The sequence below is a fragment of the Phaethon aethereus genome, assembly GCF_964289735.1.
Source record: "Phaethon aethereus genome assembly, chromosome: 3".
In the NCBI taxonomy this organism is placed as follows: domain Eukaryota; kingdom Metazoa; phylum Chordata; class Aves; order Phaethontiformes; family Phaethontidae; genus Phaethon; species Phaethon aethereus.
In genome coordinates, this window is record NC_138576.1 from 128,776,448 (window position 1) to 128,798,093 (window position 21,646).

Genomic DNA, 21,646 nt, shown 5'->3' on the forward strand with positions numbered 1-21,646 from the left:
GCACGAAGCCACCCCGGCCGCCCCGGCCGAGCCCTCCTTCTCTGCGCGCGGCGCGGATTAAATCGGTGGAGCTGTCATTTACCACCGAAAACAAACGCCGCCAATCCAGCACCTATTCGACATTAATAGCGAAACCAAAAAAAGCGAATTAATACCGCGGGATGAAGGCATTTTTCAAAAATAAAACGAAAGTCATCCGAGTGCCCGACTGGATGGAGCGTGGGAGCCGATTTCAGCCGGCGCCAGCCCTCATGGACCAGGGGGGCTTAAATTGGGCATTTTTTTTGGGGGTGGGGGGGTGGGTGTGGGGTGGTTAAACCGAAAGGAAAGGCTCGCAGCCGTCCCCGGCTCGGCAGGGTTTATGGCCGGGGCAGCACGACGCTCTCCGGGGCTGCCGGAGAGGGAAGTGATGCGCCGCATCCCCGGCGAACCCCCGGCTTTGAAATAACCAATTTTGGGGTTTTTCAAAGAATTAGCACGCCTGGCGGGACAGCCCGGCTGGGGGAGGAATGAGACATTGTGAAACCCGGCTCCTTTTCCTGAGGCTGCCGCTGCCGTCAGCGCCGGAGCCCCAGCCCTGCCCGAAATAAAGCTCAAACGGTTTCCCAAAGCCCAGGCGCCGAAGGGGCGCGTGCCCCTCGCCGGGAACCGGTCACAATTTCGGCCTCCCCGGCGCGGGGCACGGCTGCCGGCTGCCCCCCCGGGAAGGGCTGCCTTCCCGCGCCGGACCACCGCAGCCCCGAGCCTCTGCCCCCCGGGACGCCTGGGGAGGAGGGTCCCGCTGCCCTGCTCCCCCCTCACCCAAATTCCCCCCCCATTGACGACGGACACAAATACATCGGGGTTTTTTGGGCCAGAATATATATAAATATATATATATATTTTTTTTTTAAAGCCGATCTTTCAAGGCTCTCCCAATGCTCTCTCCACTTCCTGTGACAAAACAAAACACGCTTCATTTCAAACTGATTCTTCCTCTATTTAGCGCCGAGAAATAATGACCCAAAGCACCCCCCAACCCCACCCCCCCACCCCCCCTGCGCCCCAGTCATCCCCCACGGCCGCCACCCCCTTCCCTCGCCTTCGCCCCCCCCGGGCAGAGGATGGACTCGGGCACGCTGAGCCGAAACAGCATCAGCCAGGCAAAAGGTCACTTATTACGATATTTCTTTTAAAATCTGGCCCGCGGGGGGCTGGACGTCAAGCCGAAGGTGAATTTCCACGTCACTGTTTTCATCCCGCTGCTGTTCAAGCCAAGCTCTGCCCCCCCCCCCCCCCCCCCCATTTTCCACGTCATCATTTTAAAACCGGAGTCAAAAAGCAGCTAAAACAGGTAAGGTTCGAGAAATTCGTATTTTGACTCATCCATTTCTCTGCGGCGTGACGGAACACCCCGCCGGCCGCAGTAATATTTGCCGCTCGGCGCCGGGGAGCACTAACCCCCGCCTCGTAAGCTCGAGAAAAAGTCATTTTAGTTTGACTCACGTGGAAAGAGTGAAACACAGCGAGCACCCTGAAATCGGGCTACGGCACCCGGCTTTTGCTACGCCGCTCACCCCCCCCCCCCCGAAGAGAGCGGGATATGGGATTTGCTGTTGATCCGATTTCGCCCCGCCGTAATTTTTCGGGTGAGGCTCGGTCTGGTTTGGGGTGAGGAGGGGGGTGGCCTCCCGCCTTGGGCTGGGTTTTACCCGAAGCCGGTCAGACGGTAACAGCTGGCTTTGAAAATGAAACCCACCTGGAAAATCATACGGGGACTTTCGGGAGGGTTTGGCAACTCCGAGAGTTGGTCTGAAATAAAAACGGTTGATGAACGAGCCCCCAGGAGGGATTTTTGGGGCTGGTCGCCGCCACGTGCTGGGCGAAACCCGCGCCTGGAGGGCAGAAAATGGGAGTTTTCCGCGCCCCGGCCCCCGGCGAGGAGGGCTGCCGAGGGAAATGCCAGCCCGGCTCCGGCAGGACGACCGGGAGAACCGGCTCCCTGCCGGGCCGCGTCCCGCCCGGGCGCTGCCGGCATCCCCGGCGCGTCGCCCGGCTCAGCCTCTCGCCGCCGCCGGAGCCAGGAGATGCCGATCTTCTCATCAAAGCTCGCTGAAAACAAAACTGAGAAACAGCTTGTGGTTTGGCAAGGACGTATTTACACAAAAAACCCCTGTATTTTGGAAAAACCTTTGGGGATGGTGCGAGAAGGCGCTCGCGGTGTTTGTGAGGTCCCTGACATTTAGGCGAGGCTCGCCGAGCGCGGCGGCCTCACGTGTCACCCGCGCCGAGCCCCACGCGGGAGCCGATGCCAAAGCTCCTCCTCAGGCCCGGCTTAAATTTAGAACGATTGCTTTTTTCTTTTTGCTATCTCCCCATCTCATTGCTCACCGGGCAGGACAAACAGGGGCCATCAGGAGGAGCAAGGAATTAACTCCCAGGCATGCGTAAGATAAAGGAGCCGCATCCCGTTCCTTTACATTCCAGCCCAGAAAGCCAGGCAGAGCTGAAGAAAACCCCCCAAAAAACCAACCCAAAGCTGTGGTTCTGGCTGCTCCCCTGCTGCCAGCCCTGGTGCTTCGCTCGCTTGCTCGGCGCCGCGACGGTACCGCGACGGTGCGCGTGGAATACGGGCGTCTTCTTGTATTTATTCGCAAGGCTTGCATTCGTTTGCCAGCTTTGCACTTATTCGCAACTTTATATTTCTTTATATATATTTCATATTTATATTTTATATTTTATATTTCTTCACAGTGCTTCCATTTGTTTGCAACGCTTGCATTTATTGGCGAGGTTTGGATCTGTTTGCAATGCATGTATTTGCCTGCAAGCATCGCACTTTTTGCTTTCCAAAAAAAAAAAGAAAAAAGAGGGTGAGAAGGTGCTGCCCGATCCCGAGGCAACGAATCCTGCCTCGAATCGTGGGGAGCCGCCGGTGAGCGCCCTGCCCTGGCTGCACAGCCCGGCGGTTTCTTTCGGCAAGCCTATTCCCTCTTTTCTGAGTCATTCTGAGATCACTCGACATCTCTAGCACACAGGCAGCGAAAATACGCTCTTAAGGCACCAATCGAGCGGTCCGTGCAGCGGCACAGCCGCGGCGCCGGCGAGCCCTCACGCACGGCACCGGGCTCATGGAAATACAAAAACCAGCTTTGAAACCCTCCCGTCGAGCGGCTCCCCGGAGGTCCTGACGCGCTCAAACCCTCAAGACGTGCGGCGCTCGTGCTCAGTCGTCTCCCTCCCGCACCCCCAGCATCCCTCCCGCACCCCCAGCATCCCTCCCGCACCCCCAGCATCCCTCCCGCATCCCCAGCATCCCTCCCGCACCCCCAGCATCCCTCCCGCACCCCCAGCATCCCTCCCGCACCCCCAGCATCCCTCCCGCATCCCCAGCATCCCTCCCGCACCCCCGGCACCCTTTCCCACGCCCCATCCCGTTGCCCAATTTCCATCGTTCCCATTTTAACAGCCGCCGCGGTTAAGCTGAGGGTCGGCCCAGCCTGGGCGCGAGGTTTGGGGGATGCCCAAACGTGGGATCCTGCCGCCCCGTCCCGCCTGCGCTTTCCAGCCCAGCCGGGGACGCGGCCGCGTTGCGGCAGCGGCGGCGGCGCCGGGGAGCAAGCGGGCGGCTCCCTCCTCCTGCTGCGAGGGCGAAATAGGGAAAATAATGCAAATCCGGAAAAGATGTCGAAAACGTTAAAAAGATTAAAAAGATTTTAAAAACACGTCTAAAAATACAGATACAGGCCAGGCCATTTCCTTCTTACCACCCCCCCCTGCAGCCCTCGATGGGAACTGCCCCACGCAGAAAGTGCTGGAAAACAGAGCTTTTTCAAAAAACAGACCCCCAACCCCACCAAATAAACCCAAAGCGGCTCTCCCCCCTTTTTTGTCCGTTGTCAAAATAATTTTTTTTTTTTTTTTTAATAAAACCCCAGCTGGCTTAATTTATACATCTATTTATAAGGACGTATGCTACCTTTGCACATGAAAGCCACCTCATCGTTTTAATTAACGACGGTATTTGGGGCAGATGTTGCCACATAAGGCAGGACTAACAAAGCACAACTTTAAACAGGAATAATTGACACCGTCTCAGGTCTAAGCTGCTGCTGCACGTTTTTCCCAAGCCCAAAGTCCCCTTTTTCAAGACTCCCCTCAGGAAAAAAATAGAGCAGCCGTGTGTAATCGAAACCAAGGGGGGAAAAAAAGAAGAAAATTAAAATCTGAGAGCCTGGGACGAGCGAGGTGAACCGGGAAAACGCATCCAAAGGACGCATTAAATGTGGGGTTTGAAAACGTAGCGTGAAATAATATCCTGAAAATATGGAAAATTTTCTGCGTGGGTAGAAAAAAACCCAGGTTTCGCAGTAGCTCAAAGCAGCGCAACAGCCAGGGAACAGACCTGCCTTATTTTCACGGGGTGCGCGCGGCAGAAGGGGCCAGCGCGTACGGGGAGGGGCCCCTGCACCCCGGGATTTGGTCCCCAAACCAAACGTTAAAAAAAAAAAAAAAAACCACCCCAAAAACCCCACAAACCCAAAATCTGGAAGGTCCCAAACTTCCGGAAAGCCGCACACCCTCCCTGGCCAAAGCCCCCCGGGAAGCCCAGCCCGGCGGCAGCGCCCGCCTGCCCGCCCGGCCGCCTCCTGCCCGCCGTCTGGGGCGCGGGCAGGGGCGCGGGCAGCGCGTTGGCGGGGGCCAGGCCGGGGCGCCGCTTCGACGCTCGGCGAGAAATCCCCACCTACGGAGAGCATCGGTTTCGGTTTCGAGGCGCGACTCAACGAGCTCTTTCCTCCGGCGTCGCCGTGCGGCGGGGCGGCAGGGGAGGGGACGGCGCCAGCCCCGCGGCAAAGGCGGGAGGCTGCCGTGCCGGCGACGCACGGCGGCACGTGCCGGGGACGGATGGCGACGCATGCTGGGGATGCACGGCGACACGTTCCGGGGACTCATGGCGACACGTGTTGGGGACACGCGGCAGCACGTGCCAAGGGACACATGGTGACATATGCCGGGGACGCACGGCAGCACGTGCTGGGGACGCACGGTGACACGTGCCGGCGACGCACGGCAGCATGTGCTGGGGATGCACGGCGGCACATGCCAGGGACACATGGTGACACGTGCTGGGGACGCACGGCGGCAAGTGTTGGGGACGCACAGTGACACGTGCCGGGGACTCATGGCGACACATGTTGGGGACACACGGTGACACGCACTGGTGACGCATGGTGGCATGTGTTGGGTACGCACAGTGACACGCATTGGGGACGCACAGCGGCACGTGCCGGGGACGCAGGGCGGCACGCGCCGGGGACGCACCGTGGCACGCGCCGGGGACGCACGGCGGCGCGGGCGGGCGCCAGCCGGAGTCGGCTCCCCGCGTGGCTCTCCGGCACGGCGAGCCAGCGCCACGCCGACGCCTTTCCTGGCGGTTACAAGCCCAGCCGAGACGGCAGCAGGGCGAGCCGTGGCCTGGCCGGGGCAGCGGCGACACGAACTCAGCCGCAGGACAGACAGACACCCCCGGAGGTATCCGAACCCGGGCTGGGCACGGCCCCGCGCCCCCGGCTCCGCTTGGCGCGCGCGGGGAGGCAGCCGCGGCCGGGGCTGCCCCAGTCGTCGCCCCAGAAGTCAGCCCCTGCCCGGAAGCCTGGCAGCACCAACCGGCGCCCAGCCCTGGGGCGGCGGCGTGGCTCGGGCGATGGGGACCCCGGCCGGAGCCGTACCCCCCCAGCACCCCCGGCACCCCGGAGACGAGGGACGGGGAAGCCGAAAGCCGGGCACGTCGCCCTAGTCCTGCGGCCGCCGTGAACCCCTTTTGTCGGCACGACGCAACCGCGCGCGCAGGCTTAAAAGTGGGTTTTGTGGTTGGGTTAAGGATGCTGTGATTAACACGCGCCTCGGTTCCAAAAAGCGTTTTTCTTCCTCTGCCATGCAGGCACGGGGACACCCCGGCGCTTCCCGGCGAGGGAAAAGCCGGGGTCCCAAAGGCCACGGGGATGGGCACCCTGCTCGCCCCGGGCTGCTTCCCCGCAGGAGAGGGGGAGCAGAGGGGAGCGGGACAGAGGCGAAAGCTGGTGCCCGGGTGAGACGCCGCGGCACCACCGGCACCGGTGCCAGCGGGAGGAGGAGGAGGGAGGATGGCAGGAGGAGAAGAGCATCCCGGGGAGCTGCTTTCCCCTCTCCCGCAGCGGCCGCGCTTGCCGCTGACTCATTTTTGGCCGGCGAGCCCACGCGAGGCGCAGCACCTCCCGCCGCCCCACCGCTCCGTGGGGTTTTTCCCTTTCCTTCTCGTTCTTCGCCGAACGGCCGCCAAGTTACCAAAAACCCCTCGCCCCGTGGCCCGCCACGCGGCAGCCCCGCTTTCGTTTCCTGGAACGGCACGGCCCCCCAAAACACACAAGTTTCCAGGATGAGCTGAGCCCGCTGACGCTCTCAGAGGGTCCCGGGGCGGCGGGGTCCCCGGCATCGGGGCTCGGAGCCGGCGCCCGGGGCTTCCGAGGTAAGGAGCTCCTGCGCGGGCGGGTTCCTCGTCCGCGCCGTGTCCCTCCCCGCCAGCTCGGCGCCTCGCGGGGCGCACCGGGCGCCCCGAGCCACCCGTCCCGACGCCGAGCCAGCGGGACGGCTGCGCTCCTGCTCACTCACCCTCCTCCTCCTCCTCCAGCCCGCCAGGCTGCACTTCCCTGGGGAAAAAAAACGGCTTTTTTTCCATTTACGCTGCTTGAAAAACCTCTTCCGCTTCTTGCGTTTCAGCGAAGGGCCAGGGCATCACCTGTGGAGAGACGAGACCTTCGTTAGCGGTAACGGGAATGCTGGATGCGGGACCAGGGAGGGACCCTCGCCTCCAGGTTTTCTCCGGCATGGTTTTGTGCCGCAGGGTGGAAATCGGCCGCGGCTTTGTGCCGCTTGGGATGCCGGGCAGGATGCTCAGCCCCGGGGATGCTCTGCCCCGGGGGTTCATCCCTTGGCTCCCCGCTCTTTGACGGGGATTTAGTGAGAAGGGCGGAGTATCGGCTCCTCCGGGGAAAGCCCACGGCCCGAGCTCCGGCTTGAACGCCATCCACGCTCCAGTATTAAGCACCGATGGAAAGCGTGGGGCAGCGCTGGGGAAGGATGGGAAAGCTGGGCTTTAGCACCCTTCCCTGGGCAGCGCGTGTCCTCAGGGCAGACAAAAAGTCCGTCAGCCAGGGCGAACGGTAGCCCCTTTGGCTGCGGAGTCTCCGCTTTACCCCGCCGGCTGGGCTACCGGCGTCCCCTCTCGGCGCAGAGCCTCCCGCTTCCCGGGCGCGGGCACATCCCAGCCCACGCGCGCCCGATTCCGACGCCGGCCCGGAAAGACGCACGTGGATCCCCCGCGCCCCTCGGACCCAAACGAATCCATCCGACACCCTACCTGGCCTCTCCTGGCCGCAGCTCCCGGCCCGGGACGTGCCGGCGGGTCTATACGGCCCCGTCACGGCCCTCCGAGATGCGGAGAAGGGAGATTTTCCCACGGACCCTCCCGCTTCCCCTGAAGAGGCCGGCTACGCCCATCGGGAAAGGCTCGGGGGTTTTTTTTTTTCCCATCGGAAAGGACCTTTGCTGGGAAAGGTCTCGTTTCTCAGGGCCCGCAGCCAAACCCACGGGGAGCGCGGCGGCAGCAGGGGGCTGGGCAGGGGATGAGATGCCGGCACCAAAATCCAGAGCCGGACGATGCATCCCCAAGCTCTGGGGCACCTGGATGCTCTTGCAGCCTGTCCGCTGGAAAGCTCTCTCGAAAGAGAGCGAGCCCATCAGACGGGCTAAAAAAAAGCTGTGACCCCCCTGCCAACCTCGTGGGGACGGCTGCTGGCTCCGGCAGGCGCCCGTGCGGATGCTGACCCCCTCCAAGCCCTTTCCCTCACCGGCTCAGGGACCCTTTCCCCCTCTCCCGCGGCCGGGCGGTGGCTGTCGCCCTGCTTGCATCCCCTGCCGCGTTTTTTCACACCCAATTTCTGTTTTGCCCGATTTCGGTGTGGCCGGGAGCAGGGTTCTTACGTGTTTCAAGAAAATGAACTGACCCGAAAACGGCTTACGGGCAGGTTTGGACTCCCCGGTTCAGCTGGAGTTCAGAGGTGAGTCAGGCGGCAGCGAACAGCCCCGGGAGGGGGTAACGCGGCGGCGGCTTTAATCAGCCTTTGGCAAATTCACGCGGTTTAAAAACAACACGTTTACGACACCGGAGTGGCTGTAGCAGCGGCTCGGGTGCGGCGGGGTTTGGCAACGCCGGGCGCCCCGGGGCCCTGCCTCCCCGCCGGGGCTCCGGCGAGCATCCCAGGGAACGTGCCGGCCGTCGGTCCCTGGACGCCTCCAGCCAGCGCGTCCGGGCGTCCCCCAGCATCCCCACCGCTCAGTGGCGGCTTTAACCCTTCCAGCGCCGTCGCCGCCGGCTCCGGACCTCAGCTTTGCCGCGGTCGCCTTGGGCGGCAACGCCGGCGGCCGTGCCCGAGGGAGCTGCCGGGGGGGGCGGCCAGCGGCCGATGCTCCGGCTTCTCTGACGAGAAACACCGAAACACCAGCCCCTTCGCGTTCCCATCCCGCGGCTTTCGCCGGTTTCTCGCGTGAGAAGCAAAAGTCACCCGCGCCGAGACGTCGGCAGCCGCTGCCTTGCCGGGACGGCCCGTAGAAGAGGCCGGCTGCGGTGATGGCGCTTGTCGTAACATATAAAGGGAACCCGAGGGTCAATTCCGCGGCGTTCAGAACCGCTCCATCCCCGCAGAGCCCTTGGGCTGTTTCACGTCCCGTCACCGAGCCTCCCGCTGTTTATAGATGGATTTACCCGCGCTTAGGCACCGGTGCTGCCGGCTCCCGCTCTCACTGGGGGCTTTTGGTTTTCCCCCGCCGCGAAGGGCTGGGGCAGCCCGCAGGCGCCGCGCAAGCGGAGAGGGAAGCGGGGCGAGGGACCGGCGCACGATCCCGCCTCCCTAATTATTTCAGCATGCAGCCGCAGGAGCCCGGCGCTGGAAGCGGCGTGTTGTCTCGTGGCCAGCTTGGCTGGGCCTCGAGGGATCGCGGGCCCCCAAATGAACCCCGGCGCGGCGGAGGTTTGGAGGCGTCGGGGGCCGACGCCGGCTACCTGGCAGCAGCGTCGGTCGCTGGCCGCGCCCGCGGCCCCTAATGCTTGGATATCGCCCCAAAAACAACAAGGGGGTGGGTGGTCCTCTTCCTCCAGTGCTCCCCAGGGAGATCCCTTGGAGATCGCCCCAGCGCGGCACGAGCCGCTGGGAGATGTCCTACCTGGAGGGATGCTGGAAGAAATCACTCCGTGAGCATCCCACGGGCAGGAGGAGGAGAAGAAGGAGGAGGAAGAGGAGGAGGGCTGGCACACGCACACGTGGTCGGAAAACACTCATCCCGCTCCCCTCCCGCCTCCTTCCCCCCCAATACTGCAACAAAAACGGAAAATGTGCTGGCAGTCATTAGCATCTCCCTGGAAAAAGCCAGTTCGCTGGCCCAGCTTCAAAATCCCCTTTGCCAGAAAGCCCCGGACCTCTCCAGCGCGCAGCTGCGAGCTTGACGGAAAGCCAGAGTTTTCTGCAGAAAGGGGCTTGCGGGGTTTTTTTGGTAAATTTTTTGTTATTGGATTTTCGACAGTTTTCCTTCTAAAAAGAAAATAAGCAGCCCCAAAGGGGTGGGAACCGCTCCGGCTGGGCCCAGGGCAGCGCGGGGAGGAGGGCGGCAGCCGCCGGCGCCAGCTGCTCAGGGAAACCACTGGCGGGATGTGTTTTTTGCAGCAAGAAGCCCTGCAGATCAATCCTTTTGGGTCAGACTTTCCCGGCGGGACCGAGCGGCCAGCAGCGTCCCAGGGGATGCTCAGTCCCCGCTGCTGCCGCGCCCGGGGGAGATGCGGGTCCCAAGGGACCACGTGCCACGGGATGCCACCACCCCAGCAACCCACGGGGTTCAGCTGCAGAAACCGGTACAAGCAAAAGCGACGACCCCGACACGTCCTAGCAGCCGGTGGGCATCCCGCGGGATGCCCGGGATCCCGCGGGATGCCCGATGCGCCGGGCGCGCCGGCACCTGCCTTCCCGCGGAGCGACAAAGCAAGTCGCTAAGTCACAGCAAAACCATGAAAGCAAAACCACAGAGCCCCAAAGCGCCTCTGAGTCACTCCCCCGGCCGCCGCCGCCGCCGCGGCCCCACAGCCCTCCAAAACTCGCCGCCACCCGCAGCCGGCCCCAAACCGACGCGCCGCGCTCGGCCCGCCGGCACGGCGCGGATCGGCCCGCCGTAAGGGCGCTGGCAGCGCCCTCCGGGAGGCAAAGCCCCTCTGCCCGCGCGGGCAGGGGCACGGGCAGCGAGGGCCGTCTGGCAGCCGGCGGAGCAGCGGGCAGGGCCGCGGCGGCCGGTCGCAGCAGCTCAGCATCCTCCGCCGAGCCAAAACCAAGCCGGCGGCCCCCGCTCGCCCGCACCCCTTGGCGGCCAAAACGCTTCCTTCCCCTCTTTCCCGTGACATCGCCCGTATTTTTTATTATTATTATTATTATTATTATTAATTTCAAATGGCGACAAATACTCATTTGAAACGCGAAGGGAGAGGAAACATTCACAGAAAGTGCTACCGGGATTAGTCACGGCTTGTAACATCTCTATTTACATGAGTCACGGGGCTTGGCCGTGCGGCTCTTCAGCCTCCGCCGGGTTTTCAGTTTTTGGGCTGTCCCCAGGAGACCTTTCGGTAACTTCGCTCCGGTTCTGAGCGGAGCCGGCGGCCGCCTCCCGGCACGCGCGCTTCCCGAGGCGGCGGCGGGCGCCGCCGGAGGCCGCGCTGGGAAGGCGGGAGCGGCCCTCGCCACCCGAGTGGCTTCCCGGCTGGCGCCGAGGCCGGGAAGAGCCGGGGCGACGGGCGGGCGATAGCGGGGCCAAGCCGGTGGCAGCGGGCCCCGGCGGCGGTGCCGACAGAGGTCACTGTTGCCGAAAAACTCCGCGCCCCGGGCGGGAACGGGAACTGGGCGGCCGGGCAGGCCGGGTTTTCAACAGGCGCCGCGCTCCAGCGGCCACGAGGCCACCGGCCCGACGCGTGGGGCGGCCAGGAGAGCGTCGCGGTCCGTAGGGTGGGCTGGAGAAGCCGTGCTCTCCCCCACGGCTGTGGCGGGGACCTCCGAGGGCGCCGAAGAAGTGAGATTAAAAGCAAAAAAAAAAAACAAAAAACCAAGGAGGAGGAAAGAAAACGGTCTCTGCGAGCGGCCGGAGGGGAAACGTGCTGCCGCGGGCTGTCCCCGAGGCCGAAAGCTGAGGGAGAGAAGGGGCGGGAGGGGGGAACCCTGGGCTCCCACAGGCATCCCGTGGGCTGCTAAACCCCTCGCAGAGCGGTTCCAGGACAGCCGTAGGAGAACCTGAGCAGCCCCCGAGCGAGCGTGGCTTGGGACGCGGGGGATGGATGCATTTGCTTCCCGTGGCAAAAAAAAAAAAAAAGAAAAAAAAAAGGCAGGCCCCGCGTGGCGGGACCGCGGCGGCAGGAGGACTCCTCGCCGCTGCCTTTCCTCGCCCGAAGCCCAAGGGAGAGCGTGGAAAGGGCTTGGGAGCGCAGCACGAAAATAAAGCGCCAGAAAGGTGACTAAGCACGCTGGGTACCGAGGCGTGACACCAGAGGAGCCCGGCCCCCGGCCCCGGCCGCGCCAGGCTCCCGCCGGGAGCTGCCGCCCGCAGTTATCCGGGCGGGGGACCCCGGGGTGGGAGGGAGAGCCCCAGGAGAGGCTCCGTGTCCCACCTCCCCCTGTCCCCGTCCCGTGCCCGAGCAGGGCTGCTGCCCTCGGCGCAGCCCCCCAAGGGGCTGAGCAGCCCCTCTCCCACCTGCGGGCAGAGACCGGAGCAGGGCCCGGGGCTGCCTCAAGGACCCCCCAACCAGGGGCTTGCGTACTGCGGCTGCCCCTGCCTCACCCCCCACACCTCCCAGGGCACCCCCCAAAGTCCTCCCAGCACCCCACCACAGCCAGGGCTCCTCAAGGAGAGATACACACACAACCTCCCCCCCCCAGCCCGGGGGCAGCACACTCTCCACGGGTGCTCGGGGACCCACAGCGGGAGGAGGCAAAGCCCGAAACCCAGCCAGCAGCCGGTGCTCACGCTTGAAACGCGTGGGATTTAAAACATTCACCCTGCGAGAGCCCGGCCCAAGCGACATGCAGTGGCCCGAGGAGGGGAAGGCACTGCAAAATCTATTGCATATATATATATAAAAATTTTTTTTTTTTTTTTTCCAGGGCCAACGGCTAAAGTAACCAGCATCTTAAACCGCTCGCAAAGCCTCGTCCGCAGCAGTGAATAGCACCTTACCCTGGCAGGCCGGGGGAGCCCGGGGCCGGAGAGCGAAGCTGGCATTCGTAACGGGCGCCAGGCACCCCGAGCCGAAACTCCCCCGCTGCTCTGCCCAGATCATTGGTCCAGGCTGCCGCGGCGGCTGCGTTCAAATTCTGTTAAACCTTAAAAAGGAAACAGGAAGCCTCTCGGCTCTTGCCTTGGTGCAGCTCGAGAGGCTCGCGCACACCCACACGCTCTCCTTCCTGCCCGCCGGGCTGCAGCGGCAGCGTGCCGCCACGGCGGGAGAGCTGCGCCCCGGGCACGTTGCGCTCCCAGGAGCGGGCTGGACCTGCGAGCATCCTAACCCCGGCTGCACAGGGAGATGCTTCCCCTCGCCCCGGGGAAGCTGCACTTTGCACCATCCTTTACTTTTTTTTGTTTGTGGTCAAATGCATCTTCACCTTCCACCAGGCAGCGTCAGGCTCATGATGGAGCCTGGACCACAGCCATCAGGTGCTGGACTGTTGTCCGAAACTCCGACAAACGTAGGGCAAAACCTCTTTTATCCAGCAGGAGAGTGACAAGCCCACCTTCGGTTCAGGTTTCTCAGCCTTTCGCTCAACATCCAGCATTTGCGCTGTCTGCTCTGCTCGTCCTCCCACAGCACGCCCAGGGCAAAACCCCAACAGAGACAAACCTGTGCAATTCCTGCCGTGCTGGGAGGGGCTTTAGGAGGCTAAAACCCCCTCATCCTCAGAAAAGTCAGGGTGGAGAGCTGGGGAAAGCAGAGTTTCAGCTGCTGTGGGAAGCAAGTGTTTAATGCTTCACATTTCCCCATTTAGAAGGAAGAAAGCAACTTCCCCAAGCTGCGCCAAGGGAGGAGGTACACACCCCCCGAGCCCGGCATGAGCCGCTGGCCCCAGGGGAAGGATTATGGACAGGAGCCCCCGGCTAGACCTCGTGGCTCCCAGTGTCATGGGTCCCACATGGCTGGAGCTCAGGTCCTTCTTTCAGAACATCTTAAGCAACTGAAAACCTTGGTTAATACACATTAAATGCAGACATTTTAGTAACATTTACAAGGTTTGTAAATTTTCTACTTTTGCTTTCTTCATCATCACTTTTAGTCATCTTTCTCTGTCCATGTCCCCTCCCTAAAATCCTTTAGCTCCCCTGCTTGAGGGTGTGTTTGGGGGGGGGGGGGGGGAAGGGTCCAGGATCAGCACAAAGTCCCACAGGGTAAGATCAAATTTGAGAATAAGCAGAGTCCGACAGCTTGGCTCTGGCTGCTTTTCTAGTAGTAATCATTCAACCTCTGGCTGCTTTTATTGGAGCAACTCCACCTGCTTTATGAAAAATTAAGTGCCTGGCCTGCCCAGAACAGATATAGAACCTGCCACGCTCCACATTCAGTGCTCTGGAGAAATACATAAGGCAGTGTAGCAGAGATGAAGGAAACACAAACGAATGCCCAATTATTTAAATTGTCTGTAAGTAGTTTCAGTTCTTGCCCAGACATAACGTAACATAGTGGAGGCAGGTGTTTTCTCAGCAACCACTGACTAATTGCAGAACAAAGATTAGAAAAGAAAAGGGGGGGGGGGGGGAAAGATGTAAACAGTGCAGTAGCGAGTATGTCGCGGATGAGTCGGAGCAGAGCAATTTATACTTATAGAGCACGTATGCTTATGGAGGAGATATACAGTAGCATTTATGAGACAAAAAATGTGGTATGAATGAGACTGGAAGATCATGCCAGTTCTTGAAAAGCGTACTTGGCACGATGGAAGCGGCATAGCAGGTGGTTTGCTTTCCCTTCCAGCCTGAGGGAGATCAGTGAGACCCAAGAGGAAAAGCAAGTTTGGTGTCTTCTGGGCTGCCTATCTCCTAAAATCTACAGTACCTCGTGGAAGCCGATTAAGATCTATCACAAACAAAGAAGTTATAAAACCAAGGAAATGGTACAGTTCCCAGTCAAGGTCTTTTCAGAATTCACCACAAAAGACAACTTTGTAAACAATCCTTAGTTACAAAAGTAAATTTATTATCAGGTTTTTTTTAATTCATTGTAACAATTTATAAATAACTCCTGGTCATAGTCACCAGGGGACATAGTCACATCCAGGGACAAGTCTGACAAGTTACAAAATCAAGTACGTTTTACCTCTATGTTTTTGAAAAGCGTGAAACAGCACACTGCTGGCTCTCTCCTCCAGTAACCACCCGCAGAACGAGCGTCGTGGACCTACAGCACCATGGACTGTGGATTTCTAAGTAACAGAGGAGCGAGCCTCAGCAATGCACGAACCGGCACGTTCAACTGCTTGAACTTCAAAAGCAGCTCAGAGAAGTTCGTGCTTCCTAAGGAGATTAAAGAAAGAAAATGAGCACGTACTGGTGTAACACTGGCCCGATAAAAACTGTCAACAGAGGAAGGAGAATCAGCCAGTGTTCAGGGTGTACCTCTGGAGAAGTGCATGTTGCTACTGGTTTTGTGGCAACACCGGCTAAAAAGTAGGGTTTTTTCATAGCAGAATTTTAAGCAGTCCCAAATTCAGTCAACATGGCAGGAACTCCCAGAATGGAGGCGTGTAACAGGTAGAAGACACAGAAAAAACAGGATTTCCCTAAAGGCCTTCTGACCTGAGCAGATACTCAAGAACCTGACTGGAAAACATCCAAGACAGGACACATTAGCCTGTATGCTGAGAGTGTGACTCCCAGCGGGCTGTAGCCTCCGGGAAGCCTTCAGCAACAGACTCCTCTCACCGCCGAGGTGAGAACATTCATGTCACACCCCTAAGCCAGCCACAGAGCTCTCCAAATTGAAATCCAGCTGCATTTCTTTTGCAACCTCAGAAACCTTAGGCAAGCAGAGGAGGACCTGGCATATTCCCAGGTTGCACTGATAGAGGCCCAGAGAAAAGTGAAAAGGCCCAGAATTCCCCTTGATCCCAAGTAAAATTACTGCTGGAAACCAGCGATCGTTCTGACTAGGTACTTATAGGAAAGAGATCTAAAGAATACCTGGGCTACGGCTACCCCAACAAAAAGAACATTTTCCCTGTTACAGCCTGTCTTATCTGGTCCTGCTCCCTCCTAGAACATCATTACTTGCAGGTCAGGAAAAAGCCAAGACTTCTTTTGTACAGGCTAATTCTGACTTCTTCAGTCCTGCATAAAGTCTCTGGACACCTTTTGTGTCCAGATTCAAGACAATTAACAAAGAACAGAAAATCGATGGAACAGCTTTCAGAGGAAACGCATGTTGTCACATAATTTACAGGATTTTTACTCCTTTTAGTATGCAAGTCCAAACCCAGGAGCCTGTGTCCATGCAAGATCAGAGTGCCATCTTACCTTCCAAGCCTCCAGCTGCCAGCTGACCTGGCGTCGGGACAGAGTGGTAAATAAGGAAGCAAGCCAGCATGCTCAACTGAGATTCCTCTGCGGGCTGCCCACTTAGGTAGGAATGCAGAGAGACATCCCCTCCAGCTGTAATACACAGGACACTATGATGAAGTTTAAGGAGCATTTGTGGGAGGAAACAGAAAGGCAAAACAGTGGTATTGCCACAGAAAAAGGCCCACTGAAAAAGCCTGCTCCATTTCCCCACAGAGATAGGCTATGGGTTTGTTTGCAAGCCTTCTTCATTCTGCTGTGGTCACACCTTGCTTTCACTCCTAGAAAACTCTCCCAGTGCTATATTAGGAAAGCATTTTCTCTGGGAAATGTAACCTTCCACGTTCACTAAACTTGCCACCAATATAGTCAAACGTAATTCTTCAGTGAATGTTTCACACCAAACGCACCCAACTGAAAACAAGTTGTTTTATGCTAACATGCAAGTGCCTTCCCTTCAGTTATCATTTTTCAGTACTTTTGAGGCAGTCGTCAACCCCAATCAGTAACAAGACAAGAATGCTGAATTGTGATCATGGCTGTAGGACTAAAGTTATCTTCTCTATACCTTGAAGCCACTGATCCAAAGCGTTATCGATAGTGCACTTCATCACAGGCAGAAATTCCGAGTTCATGAAGAGTCCTCGGTTTGGATTCCTGCTCATCCTTTCCTGGTGACTTCTGGAACTGAAAAATTCTAACACCAGCTTTATCTGCCACAGCTCAAATGTCTCGGACGTTTCTCTTCTTTCTAATCTCCTCACAGCCTAGCAGGGAGGAAGTACAAAGTGGCTGTGAGAACGCGAAGTGGAGGAGGAAAGAAACATTGCTGTCATTAAATAAATGAATCCTAACTCCTCCCTTGCCAAGGGCTGCCCTTCTGAGCACCTACTGAGAAAAAAAGTGCCAGCTAGTATTTCTGGTGTCATTTCAGTTTTCATCAACTTAGATTTTCCAATTTGCTTTCAAAATCTCTGCTATCTCCCTGTAAGCTCGCTAGTATGTCTCCCTTTCTTCCTTGCTGTCTTCTATAAAAATCACATGCAGTGTACAACATGCTTATGCCAACGCGTAGCTTTAAAAGAAGAAAAAAGTGTTTACTCCACCTGATCTATTGCTATGTACGTGGGCAACATCTCTGGATTTTCTTGGGTAACACACTCATAAAGAATTGAGGAGAAAAGATCCAGGATTTCCTGTTTCTGATAAAAGACACATGTTTAACAAAGCACACATGCTAGATACAATTTATTTCAGGTTCTTGTATTGCTCACATTTCCTTCCATTAAAGTTAAGCCATGCACTGGCATTACATAAATTAGTGATAGCTAACAACGCTACACAGCTTGCTTTCATTCTTGGGCTTATTAAGGCTAGGCATAATGTGGCTATATGTTACTCCCTCAAGCCATTTCGTGCAGAGAAATACGGTGCAAAACAGCCTAACTCTTCTGCGGTGACTTCACCTAAACGCTTCAGGACACTGAACAGGGCTCTCAGTATTTATTAAACATATTCTGCAAGGAATACAACTGGTGTAGAAAACCAGCAGCAACTCCAGTGTAACCAATAGGAAAAAACAAACAAACCAACCCAGCAAAAGCTATAGGGTCAACACTGTTTTACACCTTTGTATTACAAAACATCCTTTAGAATATTCCCTGTCCCCACTACTTCAACGACTGAATCCTGTTCTTCAGTTTAATGTAGGATTTTCCCACCTTTTACTCCTGCAAGCAAGAAACCATGCAAGTCCACACCTAGGCATCATACCTGGCCCATGTTCACAGTTGGTTTGCAGAAATAATCAGCAAATGAAAACAGAGCAGGATCAGAAGTGAAAGCTGAAATTGCTTCTGGCTAAAAAAAAAAACAGATTAAAAGACACTCTTAAAATGAACTTTTTGGTTTTACTGCACAAATATATTTGCAACTTATACCCAACCCTTCCTTCGCCAGCACACAAGCAAGAAAACTGTAACCTACATAAAGCACATCATGGGCAAGACGTGTCCAACGCTTCTGTCTGCCCACGACAAACATACATTCACATAGCTACACGTAGCTTAAGCTCATCGCATGCCCTGTGAAAGCCACCAGACTTCCTTTCCCTCAAGCAAAGCAAGTAACTTCAGTACTCATAACCATGTGGCATAGCTAGGTGCTGGAAATAAATAACACAGCACAACCTGCTGTGCTTCCCTCAGAAGCCCCTTCTAGAGGCAGCGTTCCTGGCAGGAAACCAGTTTGGGAGCAATACCTTGAATGCCCGAGCTTCGGAGTTTCGGTGAGTAACGGTCTGTGCTAAGAGACTGCGCCAGCCCATCGGGTCCTCCTTGTAGGAGAGCTGCCCAGCTCTCAGCTTCACGTACAAGATGCCGCCCTTTGATAGGATTGATCTGAAACAACAACAACGGTGCTTACTTTAAATTGCTACACATACGCAGTGAGGCAGACCCGTAAAGGAAACGCGAGCTCCAAGAGCTCACGCGCGATAATATCCCCGATTAGGCTTTGTCCTGATTAGTTACATGCTGCCCCACTTGCGTATGCATAAAAATCTTGGTATCTCCAGGGCAGGCTGCTGTCAAACGGTGATGTGATGGAAGGCAACAGTGACGAAATAGGGACGAGCCCTACTGATATACGCAATATAACTTCCCGAAGCCATTGCAGATTCTTGTTAGACTCCTCTAAGATGAGCAAACAGCACCAAGGAAAACCATGCAAGCTGGTACCCACAGCTTCAAAGGTGTGCTGTGATGGTCCTTTCTCCATGTAAAAGAATCCCACAAAACCAAAAACAATATAACCCTGCTATTCCTGACCAAGCCTACAAATAGAAGCGTGCGGCAGTTCAAAGTTACGCTATCGCAAAGCAGCTGCATGTTTACCTGATTTGAAGTATCAGTTGTGCCATTAACTGCAGGCACTGGGCATCCTTAAAATAACTGAATTATCTGTATTGAAACTAACTGCTTAGCATAACAACATAGCAGCAATTCACATGCAGTAAGATAGGGAAAATTGTTTCTCACAGGTGCATTTATCTCCAGAACAATGCCGGTCAGGTCCCTACCGTTTTAAAGGGCTGGGGACAAGATTTGTGACATGAGAGCTGACAGATTCAAAGCACATGGAGACTCAGAGAATAGGCGAGTCCCAAAGGCAGCAAGTTCCTCCGTCACCCACGCTGGTTTCTGTTGCGGCAGCACAGGAAGGCTTTTTTGGACAAACAAGTGCTCAAGCGTGGTAAAGGCTCGACCCAGGAGGACAACGCTGGCTTCTGCCAGCTCTGGTGCAGCAGATGAATCGGTATGTGCCTCCAGATCTGGAGGACTCTGCACTCTGCCCCGGTCCTGTTACCTTTAAAGGCATGGACCAGTAGACGCTGCAGTATAGTGCCTAATTTAATCTCAATAGTGGCATTTAAAGTAACTAGAAAAACCATGTTACTGATGAAAGGTGCAGCTGGCTGCTTCTATACTACTCACAGCAACAAGTTACGCTGTAGGCTGTTAAGCGCAAAGATGAGAATGATTTTACCCACAGATACTGTATTCCGGTAAGATTTCTGTTTTTCACAGTTGCCCGACAGAGAGTTAAAATGCAGTAAGCAGTACTTTGTATACTTCACGTAACATGAGAAAAATAGTATTTCACAAAGCAGTAACAGTTAGCTAACTACTGTATCAACAGTCTGGGAAACATGACATCATATCAACTCAAAACTAAACTAAAACCATGAGTTTAAGAGGTTTCTGGTAGTGCTCAATCCCACTGCCAATACCTGTGGTTTTTACTATCAGGTTTTCCCCTGCCCTGTTTTTGCATGAGTTATTCACATTAATAGGTGAAACCAACTACACAGTTTCTTTCTTCACACTAAAGTGCTGTCAAATGCACAACAGTGAACCGATCAAAACCAGACTTCTCTCCAAACCGTAGGTGTTACAAGTACAGGAGGTTTTAAACAACAACAACAAAAAAATTTACTACAAGGTCATTATTCAGTTAGGCATTATAAAAACTACTTACTTTAGATGATTCGTTCCCTTGCTTAAATCTATTAATAATTCCCAGTACCGTGGTCCCTTCACTCTGATCTGTCAAAGTAAGCATTTTTATTACTAGATATAACCAGAATCATAAAATTAAGAGTCTTCTACATAAGCCTACAGCTCTCTCTAGGCCCTTACAAGGGCATCTGGCCTTTTATAGTGTTACCCACCCTGAAAACTCAGGAAGGGCACCTAGCTTTGTCACTCCTACAGTGAAGCTTTCTGGCACAGGGAACTCCCTGCTACATCAGATCTTGAAAGCGTTACGATCAAGACCAAAGAGAAGGACGTGGCATAATTTAACACATGCTCCATAGTGATATAATTGTCTTCAGAGCCATTACTGTTGGACAGTGTTGCCCAGAGTCTGGCTAAGGCTGGACAGGGAATCAAAGAAAAGTCACTAATTCTCTATACTTGCACTGCTTGTGATACAAACTGGGTGATTAAATTCCTCATTAAAATGGAAACTTTCTTTACCTGCTTCAGTAAGTGAAGCTCTGGAAGAAGCGTGGGTGCCATCAGTTCCTCGGTGGCTTCTGCATACCACTGTGTGCCCTTCAAAATGCCACCAGTATTCACATATTAGTAAAGCTCATTTTCATGTGAAAAGAAAGAAAACGTGCATCTCATTTATAACAACTCCACTGGCAGAAATCACTGTTTCTCTTCCTGAGTTCTGAGTAAATACATGACTTAGCATTGCTTTCAATGTCAGGAAACTTAAGTCTAAATTAAAGGTATATTTCCCATGGATGAATCAACACGTAACACTGTGCAAGTCATGCACACTTCAGCTGAAATCTGAAGGTTTGAGAAGTAATTTATATTATCAACATGCATAACTCTTTGCCAGAACCACAAGGGATCCATGCTGGACCTCTTCCCCCCCAAAATCCAGAGAACCCTTTCTTTAGTCCTTTCATGAACATCACCTGTCTCACGTAAGCATGCACAAAATAAATCCTACAGAAAGGACTCTTCCCCAAAAGACATACAACGCAAGCACCAAGGAGAAAAACCAAGCTGCCCATTTCAGCAGAATTAGGAGAAGGCTCTTCAAACCACAGATGGTTCCAACAATCTCTGTGCCTTTGAAAGCCCTCCTTCTTTAGAAAGAGGAGAACTATGACCCTGGGTCAGTCATTACACACTTGACTACCTGGAGACTTTGTGGTGCCTTTTACTTGTCCTGTATTCTGCTCTCAAGGTGACATCAAAGCACATGTAAGGTGTGAGTGGGCTGAGCACAGCCCTTCAATTGTTTGCGTAGAATCTGGCTCGTCTCCACCACAACTTGAAAACAAACCCAAGACTGCTGGCCACAACAATGAAAATAGGGTGCCTTTGGTATACCAGAGACTTCAGTTGTCTCCCGCACCTTCTCAAAGGCCTTCGCTCCTTTATGGCCTCCCAGACACATTACCTTATAAGTAACCTCTATCAGTGCGTAACAAGGAGTGTTTGAATCCACGTCAACGGGTGTTAAGAGCCTTGGCTCTGCCGCCAGCACGTACAAGTGACGCAAAGCCTGAAGGTGGTACCTGTGTGTGGGAATAAGGAATTCAGCACTGTGCAGTACAGGCAGAGAATACCAAACTATGCACAGCTCAACAACAAAATATAGTTGTTGCTTCAACTGAAGAGAAATTTGTAGTAATGTAGGTTTCACTTTTTAACATGTATGGGTTAGCTAACAGAACAGGACTTAATGATTCCTAACTAAAACTGATTAAGAGTCATAAACGGACAGATCTTGCATGAAAATCCCTTCAGCTGAGCAAACTGGACCAGTCAAGTCACAGGAGCACAGCGTAGAGCCTCAAGAAACCTGCTTGCATTTCCTCACTGATCAAATATCACTACCATCATCTTGTATCTTCACATATTTCTTCTGTTTTCCACTTCTTTTTTTTTTTAAAAAACCTCCAAAAATTTAT

General features: G+C 55.5%; 1 protein-coding gene across 1 annotated transcript in view; it reads right to left on the reverse strand.

Moving 5' to 3' along the window:
• Window positions 1–14,488: 14,488 nt before the first annotated feature.
• Window positions 14,489–21,646, reverse strand: part of ANAPC1 (anaphase promoting complex subunit 1) — a gene marked incomplete at both ends in the record, with an annotated part of 32,856 nt that continues 25,698 nt past the window's right edge. Inside the window, 9 exons of the mRNA XM_081997590.1 lie at window positions 14,489–14,604; window positions 15,604–15,738; window positions 16,214–16,412; window positions 16,752–16,847; window positions 17,419–17,505; window positions 17,906–18,044; window positions 19,684–19,751; window positions 20,187–20,264; window positions 21,133–21,250. Coding sequence (XP_081853716.1) covers window positions 14,489–14,604; window positions 15,604–15,738; window positions 16,214–16,412; window positions 16,752–16,847; window positions 17,419–17,505; window positions 17,906–18,044; window positions 19,684–19,751; window positions 20,187–20,264; window positions 21,133–21,250 — 1,036 coding nt within the window. The remainder of the gene's footprint in view (window positions 14,605–15,603; window positions 15,739–16,213; window positions 16,413–16,751; window positions 16,848–17,418; window positions 17,506–17,905; window positions 18,045–19,683; window positions 19,752–20,186; window positions 20,265–21,132; window positions 21,251–21,646) is intronic.